Source organism: Centruroides sculpturatus, unplaced genomic scaffold, assembly GCF_000671375.1.
Source record: "Centruroides sculpturatus isolate CEXI.00-Female unplaced genomic scaffold, Cexi_2.0 scaffold2373, whole genome shotgun sequence".
Lineage (NCBI taxonomy): Eukaryota > Metazoa > Arthropoda > Arachnida > Scorpiones > Buthidae > Centruroides > Centruroides sculpturatus.
Genome location: NW_019388948.1, coordinates 17,903 through 41,046, shown reverse-complemented (window position 1 = coordinate 41,046; position 23,144 = coordinate 17,903). Strand labels below are relative to the sequence as shown.

The window sequence follows — 23,144 nt, the reverse complement described above, 5'->3', positions numbered from 1 at the left end:
AAGATTGTCAGCAGCTGAAGTCTTGACTTGAAATGCAGTCTGCAATGACAATTCTATGTGATTAATTTTTTTCTGCCTTTTTAGATACATTCCTGTATGATTAGCCCTAAATTTATCAAATTGTGTAATTTAAGTAGTACTAAAAAAAAAGTCTAAGTTTGCAAACTTGGAAATAGTGCTGTGGGCCTAAATACTTTTTTGTGATTATCTATTTTTTTAGTATTCAATCTAAATGAAAACTGTAGGCAATTATCCACAAATTTCATGTAGACTGGATGCATTTAAAAATCTAAAATTGTAGATTAATAAATTTTTTATTAATCTGCTATTTTATATTTATAAATGTATCCAATCTACAATTTCAGGTGACAGGTTCAATTTTAAATTAATAATATATCTGTAAGAAATACAATATATTAAAGCTAAAATTTCAACATACAAATTAACTTCAAAAGATTATAAATAAATGCTTATTCTATTCATCAATCAACTTAAAAATTGCATTTAACTTTTAAGTTACAAAAACAATTTTTTTTTTGTCTTCAAACAATAAAAGATGAAAATAAAACAAACATTATTTTATTCTTAAAGACATCTAAAGATAAAACTATATATATGACAACAATCAAAACTGTAAAATCTTACTTTAAGCCATTTTCTGCCCTTTTTCAGTTTTGAGAAATTATATAATCTTATTTGATCTGCTCGCCTCTCTAAAACAACAAAAAAAAAATATTGAAGAAACATATAATATAAATAATAACTTATAACTCTTTTAAAATAAGTTTATATAAATGTTAATAATTCAAAGAAAGAATTTGTAGAAATTAAAAATGTTTTATTACAATTTATAGAAAAATTCTTATTGAAATTCATAGTCTGAAAGAATAAAACAACAATACTAATATCCACTATTTCTTATATCAATATTAAATTTATTTAACGAAACAGAAACAATATCCATTCCTCTCAAAAATTAACAAAATTTGTAAACATACTTAATGATGAATTATATTCCCAAGATCTTTAAATATGACCATATCATTGTGTACAATCACTGATCCAATGTCAAGTATTCAACTAAAATCTCCATTTGCCCCTGTACACAATACATGTATGCTGACTGGGTACCGCAAGCTTTTGATACAATCTGGCTGTGTTAAATGATTCAAATGAGGTCATGTGTATGCATTTATTTGCTGCAGAGAACCTCCACACGAGCATGTGGTTGAGTTCCCACAAGCATGGCACTGATTTAAAATGGCTAGCACTAGCTACTAACTGCCAATGTAAAAGGAAACACAAATGATAAGAATTTACATGTTAGAATAAATTATTATTAGCATATTTGTTCTCATATAAAAAATATATTGACAGTCAAAACTTTCTCTTAAGCATGTGGTGCATGCTAAGCAAGCCCAGAGAATCTGTCCCTGCTAAAGATTATTATGATCCTGTTTGATATTTTCTTAAGTGTTATCCTAAGAAAATAGCTAGTTCTACATAAATCAGTAGTCTTTTCACTTTATTAATGATCTGGTATGTTTTTCATTGTTAAAATGTGTCCAAATGATTTATATTGAAACTGAACTACTGAGTTCAAAAAAGTCCCAAGTCCATAAGATCTTCATTCCACAAAGTCCATTCTTAAAGTCAAGAAAAAGAAATTATAGTCTATTTTATATTGAAAAGCTGAATTTTAGCACTCTTTCTTTTTTATCAACATGTAGAGCACCTAAAAATTACTATAAATCTATAATAAACTGCAATATTAAAAAAAGATTACTGAAAAGTTAATTCTATCTTTATCATTCATAATAATTTACTCATATTATTTCATAGTTTATTTGATGGGATTCTTTAGATTTAATTTTTTTTATTTAAATATATTTTAATTGAAACAATATATTTTTTAAAAACATTTGATGGCATAATTTTTCTGTCACAAAATAAATGTAATTATAACATGTAACACTAGATATTTATAAATGTATCCATATCTGAATTATATTTTATGAATAAAAATTGTTTTTTAAAATCAATTTTATGTCTGCATTATAGTTCATTTATATTTCATTACTCTATATAGGGCCGATGAAAGGGTTTAAATAATGGGATAAAATTTCCTGGGCCCAGATATCATCTCATAATTTGTTTTTTTATGTGCTATTGTAATATAAAATGATTAACAATAATTCTTCTTCTTTGCTTTATTAAAAAAAGAACATTATATTATATTTATTTTTAAAAAAATGCAAATTTTCAAATAATTTATTTACTTAGAGCCAAGGTAAATTTCTCTCTGGGAAGTCAATGTCTCTCAATGCCCAATTATAGCAGATCCATAGTATCCAATTATAGCAGACACCTTTCCATAGTAAAGGGTGCTAAAAGCATTAAATTTTATTTAAATCTTATAAATAAAAGGGAAATTTTGTTTGTGGCAACATTGTTTCTGGATGAGGCCTTTGTAGACATATTTGTTTGGATTTGTGGTGTCATCAAATTTCCCCCTCAACTTTTACAGGAAATTTATCTTTCTTACTTTGCTATGAATTCATTCCATTGTATTTTATATAAAAATTTGTGAAAGCCCACAAATATCTTTCAAATGACCATAAAAATTCATTTTAGCAAACAAATCCATGATATCATTGCCTATAGACCTGCACCAAAAACACAAAACACTAACTTCATTTATTAATTAGCCTTTAATTCATTTTTTAAAAATAATATATAACACAAATATACTTTTTACACATAATGAGGGCCATTAATAACAAGGTCCAAAATGCATTTTAGGGAATAAATAAGGCATTAATAATTTCTTGTGTGATAACCTTTCATTAAAATAATTTACTATGTATGTGTAAAAAGTATATTTGTATTGCAAACATTTATTAACTTCACATTCAATAATTTCCATTTTGGAAATACTAAATTAAAAAAATGTAATTTAATTATTAAGAATATGTGATCTAAATTATGCAATTGACTGAAACTAACAAAATGGTGTTATCATCATTTAATCTGTCCCTTCACCCAAATACTGGTATAATCTACTTTATTGTTTCCAATATAAAATCTAACCATGCATATGTTGAAAGTATTTTAAAAATCTTATTAATGTTACTTTCCATCTACTTCCAAAATGTTTCTTTGAAATATTACCTCTTGAAATATATTACTTTAATTGTTTTGTTACAGATTGCTCTACTAACAATCCCTTTTTTCATAATTTGAGAGAAATTTTTAACCTTTGCAAATATTTCTGTGAAATATGATATATATCATATTTCACAGAAATATTTGCAAAGGTTAAAAATTTCTCTCAAATTATGAAAAAAGGGATTGTTAGTAGAGCAATCTGTAACAAAACAATTAAAGTAATATATTTCAAGAGGTAATATTTCAAAGAAACATTTTGGAAGTAGATGGAAAGTAACATTAATAAGATTTTTAAAATACTTTCAACATATGCATGGTTAGATTTTATATTGGAAACAATAAAGTAGATTATACCAGTATTTGGGTGAAGGGACAGATTAAATGATGATAACACCATTTTGCTAGTTTCAGTCAATTGCATAATTTAGATCACATATTCTTAATAATTAAATTACATTTTTTTAATTTAGTATTTCCAAAATGGAAATTATTGAATGTGAAGTTAATAAATGTTTGCAATACAAATATACTTTTTACACATACATAGTAAATTATTTTAATGAAAGGTTATCACACAAGAAATTATTAATGCCTTATTTATTCCCTAAAATGCATTTTGGACCTTGTTATTAATGGCCCTCATTATGTGTAAAAAGTATATTTGTGTTATATATTATTTTTAAAAAATGAATTAAAGGCTAATTAATAAATGAAGTTAGTGTTTTGTGTTTTTGGTGCAGGTCTATAGGCAATGATATCATGGATTTGTTTGCTAAAATGAATTTTTATGGTCATTTGAAAGATATTTGTGGGCTTTCACAAATTTTTATATAAAATACAATGGAATGAATTCATAGCAAAGTAAGAAAGATAAATTTCCTGTAAAAGTTGAGGGGGAAATTTGATGACACCACAAATCCAAACAAATATGTCTACAAAGGCCTCATCCAGAAACAATGTTGCCACAAACAAAATTTCCCTTTTATTTATAAGATTTAAATAAAATTTAATGCTTTTAGCACCCTTTACTATGGAAAGGTGTCTGCTATAATTGGATACTATGGATCTGCTATAATTGGGCATTGAGAGACATTGACTTCCCAGAGAGAAATTTACCTTGGCTCTAAGTAAATAAATTATTTGAAAATTTGCATTTTTTTAAAAATAAATATAATATAATGTTCTTTTTTTAATAAAGCAAAGAAGAAGAATTATTGTTAATCATTTTATATTACAATAGCACATAAAAAAACAAATTATGAGATGATATCTGGGCCCAGGAAATTTTATCCCATTATTTAAACCCTTTCATCGGCCCTATATAGAGTAATGAAATATAAATGAACTATAATGCAGACATAAAATTGATTTTAAAAAACAATTTTTATTCATAAAATATAATTCAGATATGGATACATTTATAAATATCTAGTGTTACATGTTATAATTACATTTATTTTGTGACAGAAAAATTATGCCATCAAATGTTTTTAAAAAATATATTGTTTCAATTAAAATATATTTAAATAAAAAAAATTAAATCTAAAGAATCCCATCAAATAAACTATGAAATAATATGAGTAAATTATTATGAATGATAAAGATAGAATTAACTTTTCAGTAATCTTTTTTTAATATTGCAGTTTATTATAGATTTATAGTAATTTTTAGGTGCTCTACATGTTGATAAAAAAGAAAGAGTGCTAAAATTCAGCTTTTCAATATAAAATAGACTATAATTTCTTTTTCTTGACTTTAAGAATGGACTTTGTGGAATGAAGATCTTATGGACTTGGGACTTTTTTGAACTCAGTAGTTCAGTTTCAATATAAATCATTTGGACACATTTTAACAATGAAAAACATACCAGATCATTAATAAAGTGAAAAGACTACTGATTTATGTAGAACTAGCTATTTTCTTAGGATAACACTTAAGAAAATATCAAACAGGATCATAATAATCTTTAGCAGGGACAGATTCTCTGGGCTTGCTTAGCATGCACCACATGCTTAAGAGAAAGTTTTGACTGTCAATATATTTTTTATATGAGAACAAATATGCTAATAATAATTTATTCTAACATGTAAATTCTTATCATTTGTGTTTCCTTTTACANTTAAAACTGTCTGGTTAGTGATCAATCAGTATTGTATGTTTGTGGTACAGTTGCTATTCCTGTATTTTATGTTAAATTTTTGCATAATTCTGCATAACATAACAACAAACATACCACTGCATATTGTGCTTGCTTGACTGCATTCTTACTTTGTCATGCACTCCTATGGTGCATTATTTTCTGAACACCCAGTATATTAGTGCTATAAATTTAGATATAGACAGTTTAGACTTACCATAATTTGATATAGTTGATTGTCAACATCACTTGATCACCACAGATATAGTTGCTGATTGAAAAGAACATTATTTCTTCCAAACAAGTATTAGAATGCAAAAGTTGGCATTAGATTTGTGGCGGATTAAATGTGACAATTGTGGCAGATTTGTCACATATTAATCCATTGATCACAAGTATTTATTTAAAAGAGAATTAAGTAGTCTTCAGGGCCAGATGGGGCAAGCACTGTAAGTGTTGGTATTTTCTTTTTTAGAAAACATAAACACTTTCTGTTTGCCCTATCTATATGCTGAAACACAAATTCAAATCATCCCATGCAATCAATGCTGTATTTGGGGTGAGCAATATGGGCAGTTGTCTGGAGCACCAAATTGGAAAGGATGCTGCTTCACTCTAAAGTTGAACAAACTTTCTTATCCAAAATTGAAAAGGTTTTATATCAATTGTACTAGAAAAATTTAATAATAATTTATCACAGGAAAATCAAAGAATGTAGTTCTTTCCCACATCTATTATCTTTCCTTTCCCTTGTTGTACCTCTGTTTTTCAATTCTTTTTAGTTCAATCACAGTGTTTCTAAGTACTCATATTAAGTTACTTGCTTTTCTAATTCATTTTCTCATTGAAGTGAATTTAAGGCATTGATGAAATAAGTATATTATTGAGCTGTCATTTATAAGTTTTAATTTAGAGTCACTATGTGCATTTACAGTCAATCAGAGTCCAATTTTTTTTTTTATTCCTTGGTTTTATGTTGTGATGATAAATACTAATAGAAATACCTTTATCCTGATGAAGATTATTGAAAATTTTCAAACTGATAATAGTTTTTATTATTGACTTGCAACCTCAACACCTTCAAGTGTTGTACAGACCTTTTATTTGCTTAATAAAATGAAATATAATTCTTTATTAAACTAGTTTTAATTATACAGATAATATAAAGCTTGTTGCTGTAATTCAATATCAACTCACATCATTTATTTATATTGCCACATTTGGAATTTAGGACAAAGAATTAAAATTAATATGATTTATATGTTGAAAGTAATTAATTGTGCATCTTAATTATGTAAAGTTTAATATAAAAATTGTTAAAGTGAAGAAATTTTTCAAGAAATTTATATTTTTAATAAGAAAATTACATATTCAATTTTTATAATATGAAAAATATAATTTATTTTAAAAATTAATAAATTTATCATTTTAAAATGTAAAAATATGAATTTAAACTAAAAACAAATTGGTTTGTACCTGAGACTTCAATCAATAAATTAAACTGTCTCAAGACATCCAAAGTTTAATTCTCAAGTTGTTTCTTTTAACAAATTAAAATCTGTATTTCGAAATGTCATTTACATTACAATAATGTCATAATTTAAATGATATGGATGGATTAGTGAAAATAATAATGTATTTATTTGATAATTTATTCCAAGATTTAATAGTAAAAATGTTCTCTACAGAACTATTTTTCTTTTTAAAAGATGATTTTGACACTAACGAAAATCACTTTTTTAATCCTAGCAGCATATTTAGCAACACTTTTCATAGTTATGTACCATTTTGGATTTAATGATGAGTTTTGTAATGGAAATGTTGCTTTCATGTAGACTACTAAAAAAAATAAATATTAAAACATCAATAACGTGTTTGCTACGAATTGACATAATTCTGTGTTACATGAAGGTTGCGTGATTCAAAATCGCCTCAACTGGTAGTAAACATGTTAACTTGAAGAATAAAAAATGTTGATAGATGCACTTTCTTTTGTTTCTTTTATTTTCTATCAAAATGTAGTTTAAACTTTTGAATTTGAATAAATCAAAATTTAGCATTTGTATTGCTGATTGGCTCTATCTTTGCTCAACCATGAAGTTTAATTAAAGACAGTTAAATATTCAGTTTATGTCATACAGTAAACTTTACAGATTGTCCACCATAAAATAACACAATACGTGTATATATCAAGCCAATTGTTCATTTGTTTCAGAATCCTTGCTAGCACCGTACTGTAAACTATTGATTGATTTCTTGTTAGCTTATGCCCAATTGTTTAGTTCATTTTCTCTCTGAAATGGGGAAACAACACTGAAAAATTAAATATGAAGATTGGTATGACAATTATGGTAGACTTTCGTTTCCATCATTTTTTAATTAAAATATTCAGTAAGGTAAATTTTGACTTCTGACTTTCGTATACATCATAATATATGTCAATATTTTCTTGTTTCAAATATTGCACATAAAGGGACTTTCTAGTTTTAATGTAACTAAAAATACTATTTTCACAAATTTAGAAATTAAAATTTTTTGAAATTAAATACTATCTTCTTCCACTTTAAGTATAACTTTAGTGATCATATTTGGAAGTGATGACCAGATGAGCAAGATGACGAAGATGTCGGCTTACGACTCCAGGGACCTGGGTTTTAATCTGCTTCGGATGTCTCAAATTTTTTGGGAATGTTTTATCTTGGGTATGTTTTACCACCAAGTTTTCTCCATCATAGGTGTGGCCAAACCCATAGTGGCTTGGAAGTAAAGTCTTCTTAATGCCCACAGGATGGAAAGAGTGAAAATCTTCAAAGAAATCAAACATGGAAGAAAATTTCAATCATAATTTTTTTTTATAGGGTTTAGAATGGCGTAATATTTAAATTGTTTCAATAATTAAGAATGAAATTTTTCTAATAAGAGAAAAATTTGAACAGTTATAATTTTCTATATGTTTTATAATTGCTTATTTTTAGTATATTAAGATTTTGATTTGATTTTAAGAACTAATAAATAAGTTAATGAGATGAAGAAATTGTATTTTTGGAAAAATTTACATTTTTAGATTTTTTAAACATCTTATCTATTTATCTCTTGTTTCAATTTACAGGCATCACTAGACTTTTGCACATAATTGGTTCCTGAAAGTGTGTGCGAATGTTGAATGTTTGAAAGTAGAGGAATGTAAAAAAAAATATGCACCAAAAATTGTTTTAAAGTATTCATTTATCAATATGTATACATAATGAAGTTAACAAGGTGTGTTTAAGTGCTTTCAGGTGTTTTCTTTATAAACTTTCAAGAGTTAGTTGAATACCACCCTTTTTTTTCTTTTCTTGATAAAGATTTCTATAACATGCTGTGTCTTTTTCAATCACCCTACATACTTGAGATATACGTTCTCCATTGGGATCACATTCTTCCATGATAGTCAAAATTTGTCAAAATGCATGAAGGCTCAGAAGTGCGATATTCCCCATTTTTATATATATAGATTACATAGCAGTAAAGCTTATACAGTTGAATCTGTATCTCAAAACTTATGGAAACAATAAAAAAGTTTGATATAAACAGATTTTGAGCTATAGAGGTTCCCACACAGTAAACAGTAATAGTTAACAGGTATGATTGAAGATATGGTATTTTATTAATATAATAGTAAGTACAGTACATATCTATATTAGGTATAAATAAAACATTTTTTGATATATCTTAACAGAAATAGTTTGTCAATAGTTTCTTATGTTTGACTTCTTCAACCAATATGATGCAAGCCAAACTCATAGCCAATTAGAGAAAAGCAGCATTAATTGCAACCTATGTACTGTATTGCAAGATTTGGATAGCATTAACTGCAATTAATGCTATCCAAATGTAGTTGTTGAGTTTTGAATTTGTAACTGACACTTCAGACCATAATTTGAGATATAAAAGTTTTGGGAGAAAATTATTCAAGATAAACAGGGAAAATATATTGAATTTATGCTGAAAATGAATCAAAATAAATAAATAAATTGCAAGATAAACATGTTTCAGATAGACAACTTCAACTTTAATTGTCAAAATATATATATATATATATATATATATATTAAAAATATATAAATGTAATTCTAAACCTTTAAAAGGAAAGGCACTTAAAAAAAATAAAATCACTTCAATCTTTTCATGGGTTGATATGACATTATTAAAGCAGTCAACAGCATGTAATGAAATTGTATCCTGGTACTCTTGTACAGTAAAGTGTGTTCATATTGTGTTATGTTTTCTGTGTTTCCAATTTCACTACTGAAGAGAAACTGTCAAAAAATACAGTTTGAAATGTATTTAGTATAAATAAATCTCTACTAATACAAATAAAAAAAAAATTGTTAAAAAGATTGAAGTGATTTTATTTTTTTAAAGTACCCCTTTGAAGGTTTTATAATTACAAATATATTTTAATCAATCTCCTGTAACATACAAGTAAAAATTAATTATTATTTAAAACACAATTAATTTATTGCATTTAAAATTATATTGTTATTTAATTAAAAATAATTGTGAATCACATCTACAAGTTGTTAACTAAGGATGCTGTAGAGTATCATACTACTAATCACAAAGTAACTAGCATCATTATCAAATTGGTATATATTGGTGATAAACCTCATTTCTGTTGCTTACAGTCAATAAGAAAGTAGAAGTTTTAGTCTTCATAGTTTTAGAATTTGTTGAGTGATTTTAAGATTGATGAAGGATGGTGACAGAAAATATTAGTTAAGAAACTTTATGTATTTTTTAAAATCAGATCATAATATAAAGAATCATAACAGCTTTAAATAAAAAATATATTCTGTAGTCTATGACTACTAAATATGTTTACAATATTTCATGATAAACTTATGATAAAATCTATTTTTATTAATCTATTTTGAATTTTGAAGTTGTAGATATAAAACTACAGGTGGCCTTCAACTTTCGCACATAATTGGTTCCTGAAAGTGTGCGCAAATGTTGAATGTTCGAAAGTATAGGAATGTAAAAAAATATGCACCATAAACTGTGTTTTAAAGTATTTATTTATCAATACGTATACATAATGAAGTTAATGAGGCATGTTTAAGTGTGTGTCTTTCTCAATCACCCTACATACTTGAGATATACGTTCTCCATTGGGATCACATTCTTCCATGATAGTCAAAATTTGTCAAAATGCATGAAGGCTTCATTCATATTTTTCATTGTCATAGTCTTGACGTTTTCATCAGCTTCTTCTTTCTCACTTTCATTGTTGCTCAATTATGTTTTAATTTGACAGAGGTACTGAGTGAGATTCAATCAACTCATTAATATCATTGTTGATGTCCAAGTTTGATTCATTCATTAGGCTAACTATTTTATCTGTGATAGTTTCCAGTGTTTCTTCAAAATTGATAAAATCACTCATCATTTGTGGGCATAATTGTTTCCAGAAACCTTTCATTGTCGACTCTTTTATTTTAGCCCACGAGTCTCCAATATTGTTTATTGCATTCCATATATTATAGTTCTTCCAAAAATTTGTTAATGTTGTCCCATCTTCCCTGTCAGTTGCCTTGATGGCCTTAGTCATTATTGTCCTCATATAATATCGTTTAAACATAGCTATCACTGTCTGGTCCATGGGCTGTATGAGGCAGGTAGTATTGGGAGGAAGAAACACAACATTTATTTCCAGGTATAAATTCTGCAGAGATTTTGGGTGTCCTGGAGCATTGTCTAAAATTAATAATCCTTTAAATTGTAAATTATTATTTTTACAATATTGCTTAACCATTGGCATGAAATGAAAAGTGAACCAATCTTTAAATATTAGCACAGTAACACAGGCATTTTTATTTAATTTCCAAATGACTGAAAGCAATTCTTTATCTTTCTCTTTCAATGCTCTGGGATTTTCCACTTGGTAAACAAACAATGGCTTCAATTTTAAATCACTAACTAAGTTTCCACCAAGAAGCAATGTCAATCAGTTTTTGGAAGGTTTATGTCCAGAAGCAACTGATTCTTCCTTTGACAAAAATGTACAATTAGGCATTTTTTCCCAAAATAAACCAGTCTCATCTACATTGAATATTTGACTAGGAGAATATTCTCCATCTACAATAATTTTGGACAATGAGGAAATAAATTATTTCACATCATCTTTATCTGCATCAGCTGATTCTCCAGTGAATTTAATATTATGTAAAGAATATCTCATTTTAAATTTGTCAAACCAACCATTACTTGCATGAAACACTGTTAGAATCTTCATTTAATCTAGTCTTCCAATCGTCATGCAAGCTAAGAGCCTTAGCTTAAATAATTGAAAAATTCAGAGGGACATTATTAAACATCTGATTGAAGCAAAAGATTCACCATTTTCAGAATATTTAATTATTTCCATCTTTGTCTCGATTGTACGAAGTTTATGAGTCCTTAATTTCTTTTTGTTTATATTAACACTGAAGTTTCTCTGTTTCTCACTCATGTTTATCAATTTATAAGGATGAAATATTTAAACATAAACAAATAAATTGGCAAAACACACAACACGTTAATGCATGCCCTAATGCAAGACTGAAACTGTTTTGACCTCTTGCTCGGAACAACACAGTAGTGATTACGATTCCAAGAAGTCCGCTATTGTAGGAAATAATGTGTGTCCAAGAATGTAGAGCGAGCTACCGCACTTTGTAGTGTATGAACATTCGGCATGAAAGCAAATTTTTTCATTATTGACAAAAACATTTAAGAAGTGAAGTTTTTAAAAATGTGCGAAATAGTGAATTGTGTGAAAATCAAGGGCCGCCTGTACAAATTTATACATTTATTTTAATGAAATGACAAGTTAATAAAAACACAACATAGGTACGAACATAACATAATATAGGCCTATCTTATAATTTGTCTACATCATTAAAAACATATTAAAATATAATGGTACAAATGATGTTCATTGCTTTACTGAGTGGAGCTATGCATAAGTCAAAATGATCTTGTCTGTGATCAAAGTTTAAAGCAATCACATGATCACTAAATGTGATTTTTTGCAAGTATATACAACTCAGCAAGGCCAATATCATAATGAAACCAGAATTTTGAAATTTGATCTATAGGCTGAGATATTCAAGATCAAAATTTGCCATGTAAAGTATATAACTGATTACCAGTTGCAAGCTGGTCACACACTACATGTCTATCATACACATTTTATGATACACAGTCCAATTGATAACAATTGGACTGTGATCATAAAAGTTTAGTCATTATATTGATCATAAAAAAATGTTATAGAGATCAATTTACATTGGACATGCACATCCTTCCCCAAAATCTGCATATTTTAAACTGCTTTAGACAGAATGTTAGAAGCATGTCACCATATTTGTTTTTTTGTGTGAAACCAAAACAGAAAAACCTATAACACAAAACTGTTTCATTTTCCTATAAAATACCTAGTAATTGTATATACCATCATATGATAATGATACATCTTTAAATTACAGTGTTCTTTAAATTTAAAAATTTTTATTTTAATTTTTGGGAAAATTTTAAGTCTGAAAATATTCTGCATCCCTGCTTATATGTAAAAATTGAACAAGCATACTTTATTTTATGAATTTTACATTTCCATAAATTATCCTTCCTATTGAATTTTATAATGCTTCACCATTTTTCAATTTTTCAGATTTATTAATCATACAATTAGTATTTTTAATCAATCTACACTATTATTGATAAAGAAATAAAATTCTTCCATTATGTCTATGGCATAGTTCAACACACAAACAAAAGCTTTTAGTTGTGATGAGAATAGGAATATTCTGCTAAAAACATTTTCTTATCAATGATTTTTAAGGCAAGCTTTGTAATGCACGATTTCTCCAGAACATCCAATCATGACATCAGAAGATCATGTGCCATTTTTAGATGTGAACATGAATCATTTTTAGACAGGTATGACCTTGCAACTTGGTCTTGCACAAGAAGAATTTTTAGACATACCCTTAGCTATTTGCAAACTGGAAGCACTCATTTTCTGTACATTCTATGTTATTAGTTTTAACAAAATGATTGGTTTGACCCAGCACACTGACAATTCTATTCAAACAAAGACTTAAAACCTATACATGTTCTTTCATTAGTATGCCTATTTGAGAATACAGTAGAGTGTTGATTATCTCAATGTCGATCAACCGAAAGCGTTCCAGTCGGACTGTGTCGTGCTGAATCAAACGTTTTTGATATTAGATTAACTTCTAAAGTATAATTTTTTTTTGTTTTTATATATTTCAATACATTAATTTTGTTTGTACAAAATAAAGAAATAATTTTTAACGATACAATAGCCATGATTATTATAATAAAAATTTTCATTAGGCTTAACATCGATGAAAATTCAATGCAAAATGACATGCAACAGAGAAAAATTTAAACATGGGATATACTAATATACTTTATTAATAATTTATTTTTTTATATATAATCAGTTATCCAAAAAATCTATTTTCCAAACAACCCCAGTCTCCAATTGATTTGGATAATCGACACTCTACTGTATAACAGATTGCTCTTTAGTTTTAAGAGGGTTATCTGTAAAACCATAATTTATAAGTGACTTCCATAGAAACTACAAAAAATTCACATGTGTGGCATCTCTGTATTTTATCTCACTCAAATCACGAGATCTTTTAAAAATAATTGTTAAAACACTAAAATAATATAAAATTAAAGATATTAACCTTGCCATGAAATAAGAACATCATTTGACAATTTTCCATCTAATACATCTCCATCTATTTCTGATTGACTTTCTGCTTCTGTTTCAGTTGTTTCATCCACATCACTTAAATAGAAAACAATAATGCATTAATTTATTTATGTCAAACTTAAATTAATATAATTTTGACTAAATAATAACAATAAAATACAAATACAATATAAACATTTTTGAATAAATAGTTTATTAGTAATTTTGATTTTATTCTATTAATATGTACAGTACATTTTTCCTGCTATCTTGTAGACCAAAAGTAAAGTATCTCTTAATCCTAGTTACTTTCAGACTTTTCAGCCACCATTAGAATTTTTGTACCTTGATGAAATGCAAGAGGCCAGGAAGTACTTTAAATAAGGAAAAAAAAAAAACTATTTTTGGCTTCAAGAAAACATAAAAGTGTATACAGTAGACCCCCCTATAACACAGGTTCATATAATGTAGATTCGTATATCGAGGCGAAAAAATTGCGACTGTATTCATATAAAGACGCTAACAGAGACTTGTAAAATGCGGTAAAACGTCATCACTGACTCGTGTCGTGACAAGAGTGGTCGAATCTGGACCAATAGTGGATGAACAGCCGAACTACTTTCCACCGTCCAGCGCCACGCTACGGAAAGTTTAGGCAGGTAAGTTGAGTTTACTATCGTCTGTACAGTATATAAATTAGGTACTGTAAGTCTAATACAGTACTGTAATTTTATACATTTCCTGTGAAAAAAACATTTCTTATTCAACAGCCATAAAAATTATTTCTATTAATGATGTCTCCAAAGTTCAACAAACTTTTTGCAGAAAAATAACTTATCAGAAAACGTGCCTGCCATTTGGTGCGCTGCTCCGCAATGAAAACAAGCTTAAGCAATAATGTCGTCAAACAGTGCACACTCGGTAAGTAATCTTACAATTTTTTGTTTATAGCATAGTTTATACGGATTATTCCAAAAAATTATACATATTTTGGAAATGTTGAGTCAAATTAGTCTAGAATCGATTAATTTTATGGAAGAAAACCTTTCAAACAGCCGCAGTCCGTAAACTGCACACATTCTGGGCTGTAATTGGCTTATGTGTTTAAGGATTCCTACAATGCGAAATTCTTATAAAGTGGAACGTATCTACCGCATTATAGGGAGGTCGACTGTATTATTATTTATTTAGTACAAGGTACAAATACCCTTTGTACGAGGAACAAAATAAAAAGGAAAACACTGAACAAACATCATCCCATAACAAACAATTACAGTAAACATATAGTAAAAAGTAATCCCTGTACAAAGTCCAAGTGTGTACATGCAAAAACCAAAACATAATATACAATAATCATAACATATATGTAACATCCCGTGCATAATACAACTTCAGTACATAAATAAAATATCCGTTACAAAAGAATATAATTACAAAAACATAATACAAAATCCCATACATGATAATTGGTACATATTATCATAAAGGTGTATATGTTAAGGTAAGTAGAGAGATAAACTTGTTATGCTATTAAAAAAATGCCAATGATTTTTGAATTTAGTAGTAGTAGTAGTTCAAATTAAAAAAACTAAATACAGTAAAACCTGTCCAAAACAAACACCTGTATAAATAGAAAAATTCTTCAAAACTAATTTTCTATGTTAAAAAACCTGTTCAAAATAGAACCTGCCAAACCAGAAAAAAATAAATAAATAATATTTGGTACCATGTGATTCTGGTTTACATAGGTTTTACAGATGCATATGTTTAATAACTTTCTTTCATAAAGATGGTTCATGAAGCTGAATGATAAAACTATATCCGAGTACTCAAGATATTGAATAATTTGAATATGAGTGACCTAACTACTGTGAGAAGCTGGGGGCACAGGGAAATTCCTTAAATGCTACTTATATGGCAACAGGTTGGCGAGATCTGCTCACATTGTCTGGGGATAACTAGGATAAGTGGAGTGGAGAGGTCATGACTAAGTAGATAAGTGTCTCGGTTACTGAAACAATAGGCAAGTAGACAGGTTTAAACATAACAAACAAGAGTTTAATATATATATCTATGCTAGGATACATAGAGAATACACATATATAACTAAATATACCAATTACATGCAGATATTAATCTAATATTACTAGAAGCAGGGCGACTAGTCTCTTTCCTATATCACAAAATCACAAGTGTGTACCTAATTTCTTGACGATAGAGCGTTTACAATCGTTCTAGCAAAATACCTTGGGATAGAGAACCAATTTGTCAACCTTGGGGCATATTGGTTGTCAACAGAGATAGGGAGCTGGATCGATTGCTTCTTAGAAAGGTCCATTGAGGGCGGCAAGATGAAAGACTTTTTGTGTGGAGGTCTAGGAATATGTCAAGCCTTGGGTCCTCTTCTATGATAATGTCAGCATCAAATGGATCCAGCAATGTCCTGATCCTGGCTATGTTCGCCTCGGATATGGAGAGAAAGGAGCGTTGCCATGTATGGCATCTGATGACGTTCACCTGGATATGGTGTCATATAGAGTCCACCACGACTGGAGTTCTAGTCTCTCTTTTATCTGCTCTCGCATGGGAAAATAGTCGTGTGATCGACTGTTTACTGCTGAACATGAAGATGTGAGGTGAAGGGTTACCATTGATGACGATATGATGTCGACCAATTGCAGCTGTCTTGTCCCTATTTGGTTCAATATCTGCTATTGACTCATTTGTCAGTTGACTTTCTCCTTCTCTAACAGCAGGTTGTTATCGTTTTACTCTAACCTTTGTTAACAGGAAGTGTGTCATTCACTGGGTTTTTCGAGCGATGTTATTTTAACGACCACGTTAGGGAATTAAGTTAAAATTACTTAAAAATTAAGTAAAACATCTCTAAAATCCTGGATCTCACATACTACCTAAAAGTTTCAATTATACAATTTTTTATAAATGATTTTCAGAAACCTATGACTTTATCACATGTACTTTTTTTTCTAAATTACATAAGACAGGCTGCTGATGTTAACTAAAGCCCTGGTCACACTATGCAATTTCTAGCCGCGCAGGCGACTGCAACTGCAACAAGCGTGAGTTGCGCGCGTCTTCTCGTGGTCACACATTGTTCGTTGACGTTGCAACTCGGAAACACGTGGCCCTATAATAAACCAATAAAATTACAGTAGTTTGTTTTTGACTACTTTCGTGAGCTTGCCGATATTTTATGTTCTACTTCAGAGTATTTACAGAATTTTAGCCACTTTTCTTATTAAAATAGCAAGCAGTTCCTTTTCTGGAATGAATAAAAGAAAAAAGGCGATTATTTTAATAGAGCTGGCGAAAATACATGAAAAGATAAAATCTTCGATAAAACGAAGAATTAAAATCCCACAGGTATTCGTGAGCCTGAATAAGCTCGATCAATCTCGATTCTGTAAAAGTATTAATCCTCTGACTATCCGCCATGATGATGAACTATTTTCAATGTTGTCACTGTATGACGTGGCATAAAGGCGTTTGTTGATTGGATGCGCGTTTGCAATCGTCGCGAATAGAACAAACTTTTTGTTTCTAGTTGCGATTGCAGTCGTGCCGGGGGATTACTAGTTAACGGGAACAGCTGTCGCGGTTGCAGTCGCCTGCGCGGCTGGAAATCGCATAGTGTGACCAGGGCTTAAGACACACTACAAAAGTACAGCAAATCCTCACTTAATGTCATTGATAGGTTCTTGAAAACTGCAATGTTAAGTGAAAATGATGTAAAATGAGACCAATTTTGACATAGGCTAATTGATATAAGCAAGATATAATCCTTTGATGAGAATGTTTACTGGTGGCTTCCTCTGCTCCTAAAGTTAGTCAGTTTTTAAAAATGTAAAATATTTAAAAAAAAAATTAATATATTGTCTTCTAAATTCATATATTTTAATAAAATAAGCTATATTTTCCTTTTCCAATTCAATTGTGTTGAATAATTCCAACAATCTATAACGAGACAGTGAGTGTAAACAATGACTACTGTATATGTCATGTTTGTCTTTACATCAGAAAATTCGATGCTAAATCTCACAAAACTTACAAAAACCACATAGAAAAAATTTTCTAAATTTGTCAATAGATGTCTTTAGCTGTCTGTAAAGTTTTGTTTTCCACAAATATATGAGTGTACTATAACAAGACAAACTTGAATAACTTACCGTACATAAATGTGCTTACTCTGTACAGCCCATTACATTTACCATGTATATTTATGGGAGTAATCATCAAAGAGTTAATACTATTCTAAACTGGATCATGTTTGCACCTCCAGCATTTATTTCCCACCTCACAGAACCAATTTTACTGTTTATAAAGGAAATTCAACAATGATAATTATAAATGATTATATATGTACCTTTATGTTTCCCCAATAACAAAATGATATTAAATGAGAATTTGCTGTATATGAGATTTATACTAAACATTATTTATTTTTCTTGTTTTACTTTCACATCCTTTGAAAATGAACTTCAACATTAGTTTCCTATATTAGTTATGACAAGGTGTTCTCTGAAGGTAGTCAAAATAAAATTTTAAATTTAGTAACTCCAACTGCAAATGATTGTTACATCAGTACCAAACAATAGTAAAAACAGATACAATGCTATTCAGAAGTTAGATCTTAAAGTCCACATATGATTTGTGAACGAGACAGATTTTTCGAGAGAGATGAGTGGCAAATCTATGTTTGTGTCAATTCCTTTGACAAAATGAATTCGCATTACATCATCTAAAAAGAAAACTAAGGCAGAAGATTTTGTTCAGACATTAAGAAGAGTTTGCCCTCCAATGACTGCAAGTTTCATTACCAGATATTATGGTTATTAATGATGTGAAACCTAACACATACACAAATATCATTTGTTTTAAACTTTTAACAATTTAGTAATTTAAAATTTTTCTGTGAAACTGATCTTTTAAAACTTGAAAATAATTTATTAGAATACATATTCAATTAAAAACAGATTAGTTAGAGTAAATCTTTATTAATTACTATTATTGCTTTTTAATACCTTTGCACACTTAAATTTTTATTTTAATTGTGTATAATCTTATACAATGGAACCTGATTAACTCAAATTGGCCAGGGAAAAAATTTTGAGTTTTGAATTATGGAGTTCAGCTAAAAATCAAGATTTTGTGTATTGGTTTATTGTTGACCCATAATAAACTATCCTTATGATATTTCCATGCATCTTATTACATTGTCATTGTGTTAGTGTAAGCATCTTAATGTTGTCCAGAAACTCAAAAACACTTAAACAAATGGTTCAATAAGCTACTGAGAAATGCTTTCCTGAACAGTTGATCTGTTCATTCCTAAGTGTATTTTTTTTAAAATTGTGATATTTTATATGTAGAATCAATCTACTTTTTATTTTTTTTTACAAACATATCACTTTTTACAATTGTTAGTTTTAAAATTTTGCCACATTCACTAAAATGCTTATATGGAATTGTACTTTAATCGTTTTTAAAAATGAATTTATCAAAAATACATTTATTTATTATCTTGGCTAGTTGGAGAAATCCATCAGTAATAAAATAAAAAAAAGCAGGTTTGAATGGTAATTACAATAGCTAGATCACAAACGCTGACTAGAAGCCACCACTTGCCATCACATGAAATGATGTTTATCTTTATTCATACATGGTTCTTATGCTTTATAGAAAGCTTCTGATTAGTTTATTTGATAGATAAAGGTTAATTATTTTATTTAATGGAAAATTAAAATTCTAGAAAGTTTATGAAAATACTGTATCAAAATCCCATTTGAGTTAAACAGTTTAACAAATTCGAGTTAACCAGTTTGATTTAACATGTAAATCCCTATGCTAGATGATTCGGAAAAGAAAATTANATTTGATAGATAAAGGTTAATTATTTTATATGAATTAAAATTTATAATGAATTAAAATTATGCAAATACTGTATCAAAATCCCATTTAAGTTAAACAGTTTGATTTAATATGTAAATCCCTATGCTAGATGATTCGGAAAAGAAAATTATTTTGAATAAATGCAACTTCAAGTTATCCCAGTTCAAGTTAACAAGGTACCACTGTAGATGTTTTTGACTGCATTGTACTGGTATGAAGAGAAAAACTATATCAATTGGAGATAGTTATTTAGATTTTTAATTTCAATCTATGCTCATAGAATTTCACCTAAATGCAAAATTTCCAGCAATGAAACACCCACAGGCTCCTTGGGATCTGAGCCAAAGTAAAAATTTGGCTCAGATCCCAAGATATCACACATTGGTCAAGGCGGATAAAAGCAAGACGGTCGTGATCATGAATAGGACCACCTACATCCATACATTACAGCAATACATAGTAGACACACAATGTCAGTTCACTGAGGCCTCATATATAATGAAACTACAAAGTCGGGTCAGTAGGTTCATGCACACAAGCCAAGCAATGGCAGCACACAATAGTCCACTCCACTGACACACCCTGCCTGTTCTCCTTTGCAAAAATGCACAAACCTGGTCAACATTTGCATCCCGTGATCAATAAAGCCAATCCCCAACATATTTGTTGGAAGATTTGACCCATTACTTGTTAAAGCACAACCTTCAATCATATACATATATGATCTCCGATTTAGGTGCACTTCTATCCAAACTTGCAGTTATTAATTTAAGTGGGAACAAATGTCTTACGACATTTGATTTTGTATCCATGTTTCCATCTATTCATTTAAAACCATGTTTTTGCACTTTTAAGAGATTTCTTTCTAAGCACTACCCCTGATGCTCAGTCACTCTCAGATATTACACCTAGTGCACCTGTTGTGCTATTCCTCATGTTTTTACTTTGATGAACGCACATACATCCAAAAAAGGGGGTACCCATGCATAGCCCCATTTCAGGTGATCTTTGTAAACTGGTTGTATGACAATTGGAGGAGCAGTCCTTAGTAAACTTCAAGCATAATATCCTCATTTATACCTGATACATTGATGACATTTTGATTATATGGAGAAATAGATTGGATATTGGGAATGTTTTAAAAGTGTTCAATACTAAAAACTATGGATTAACACTAAAATTAGATCAAGAAAGCCACACGCATGTTAATTTCTTAAACATCAAGATTCAGATAGTGGATAATAAGTTCAACACCACAGTGTACCGCAAACCTACTTACGCCCCCCTATTCATACCAACCAACTCAGCTGACCCATGGTCACATAAGGCAGCCATGTTCCATGCACTAGTTGCAAGAGCCCACTCACATTGTACACAGTTCTCAGATACCAACGAAGAGTTAGAACAACTGAAACACATTGCATCCAAGCATGGGTACAGCCACTCATTTATCAATAATATAATGTCCACATATCATGCTAGGTCACTCAATACCAATACTAATGTTAAAAACACAGAAGGGAATGGGGTAGTCCTAAGCTACAAACTGTCCCTCCATCACATATACAGGAAGATTGCCAAGGATTTAAACATACTCGTAGTGTTCAAAAGGAAACCCAGCGTTTTCTGCCTTTTGTCTAAAGCAAAAGATGACACCAAAGATGCAAGAGCACCTGGAATTTACCGCATCCCACTAAAGGATGATAGATTCAATAGGACACTAATGTATATTGGTTCCATGTACAGATCATTACAAGCCAGGTCATGAGATCACAAGTACGATGTAGCAAAAGGAAACATTAATATGGTCTGGTCCAATCCGGGAATTCCCCCTTATGGGACAAGGCTACCCTAATACACGGTATTTGACAGACAAACATAAGATCATTGAAGGCCACATAAATCTACAGGGCCGACATGAGAAGAGTGTGCATCAACACTGACTGCATTCCTGTACCAAATGCATGGAGGTATTATTTAGACTCCTAAAGAATATACATTGCTTACGATACGTCACAACCGTTGTTCTAACTGATTTGAAACTTTTGATTGAATGCGGCTACATTCTATAAATAGAACAATCATTTCGTTTTACATTTCCTGAGGAAGGCTGATAAAGGAATGGCCAAAAACATTTGAATACTGAATTTGGATGCTTTGTTGTTGGAAATATTGCATTTAGGTAAGATTCTATACATATATGGTTCCAGTTTGCATGTGCTGTTGTGGTTTTTATGTTTCAATCTATGTTTTCTTAAAAGCATCTTCACCTGCAGAAAATGGAAACTAGTTCATTTTGTCATTGTAACTAGGGTCGTCAAATTGAAGAAAGAAAATCTGAATTAAGTTACTTTTTATATGACGTGACTTATTAATAATTTTGGCAGAGAAATCTGATGAATCTTGCAAATTTTTTTGTTTTTACCTTACTCTTCAACATTGGGATATTTTTCAGATAATTTTGTTACTTTTTTAAAAAGTCTGCAAATGAATTTTTAATTGAAACCAAATCCATTATAATGCTTACTTTTCTCTCTTTTACTAGATGAATCAAAGTTTAGCAAAATTTGTCTTAGAAGTTTTGACAAAGAAAGTGATAGAAATTAAAAGACAGTGATAAAATATAGGATAGCAAAAAGAACATTATTAACAACTAAAGAATCAAGAAAACCTTGAAGCAGCTTGCATGGTTAAGACTGTAATGTATGAAGTGGATTAATAAGTTATCAATAATGACAATAAAAAAATTAAAAAATAATGACAATAATTACCTCAGAGGAGAAATAAAATAATTCCTTATATAATCTAAAAATGAATCAAGACGAACTGCATGTTCTAGCCTTTGGACATGAAGTGGTTTTGCTAGCAAACCATGATCATTACTTATGGAGGTTTCCGATGCAGATCTACACGCCATATCTGTAACATTATAAAATTTTTTATTATATAATTATTACATTAAATATCAATTTAAGTATAAAAAATATAATAATAATATGTTCCTTGTACATCTTTTGACTGTTTTAAAAAAATTTACAATATGTTGAAATTATTTATATATCAATTGTTTACTGTATAAAATTCTGTTTATATTTAAAATTTTAATTAAATTTACATCTTATGAAATATTAAAAGTTTTTCTTGGCACTAAATCATAATTTTCTAACAATCATT

The 23,144-nt window shown here is 29.2% G+C and overlaps 1 protein-coding gene across 1 annotated transcript; it reads right to left on the bottom strand.

Moving 5' to 3' along the window:
• Positions 1–585: 585 nt before the first annotated feature.
• LOC111617121 (DNA helicase INO80-like) lies at positions 586–22,898 on the bottom strand. Its single transcript, XM_023358455.1, has 3 exons — positions 22,742–22,898; positions 14,053–14,156; positions 586–713 (listed from the first exon to the last, which is right to left on the bottom strand). Exons 1-3 carry the CDS (start codon positions 22,885–22,887, stop codon positions 586–588), a joined length of 378 nt encoding a protein of 125 aa, XP_023214223.1. The 5' UTR covers positions 22,888–22,898.
• Positions 22,899–23,144: the final 246 nt, after the last annotated feature.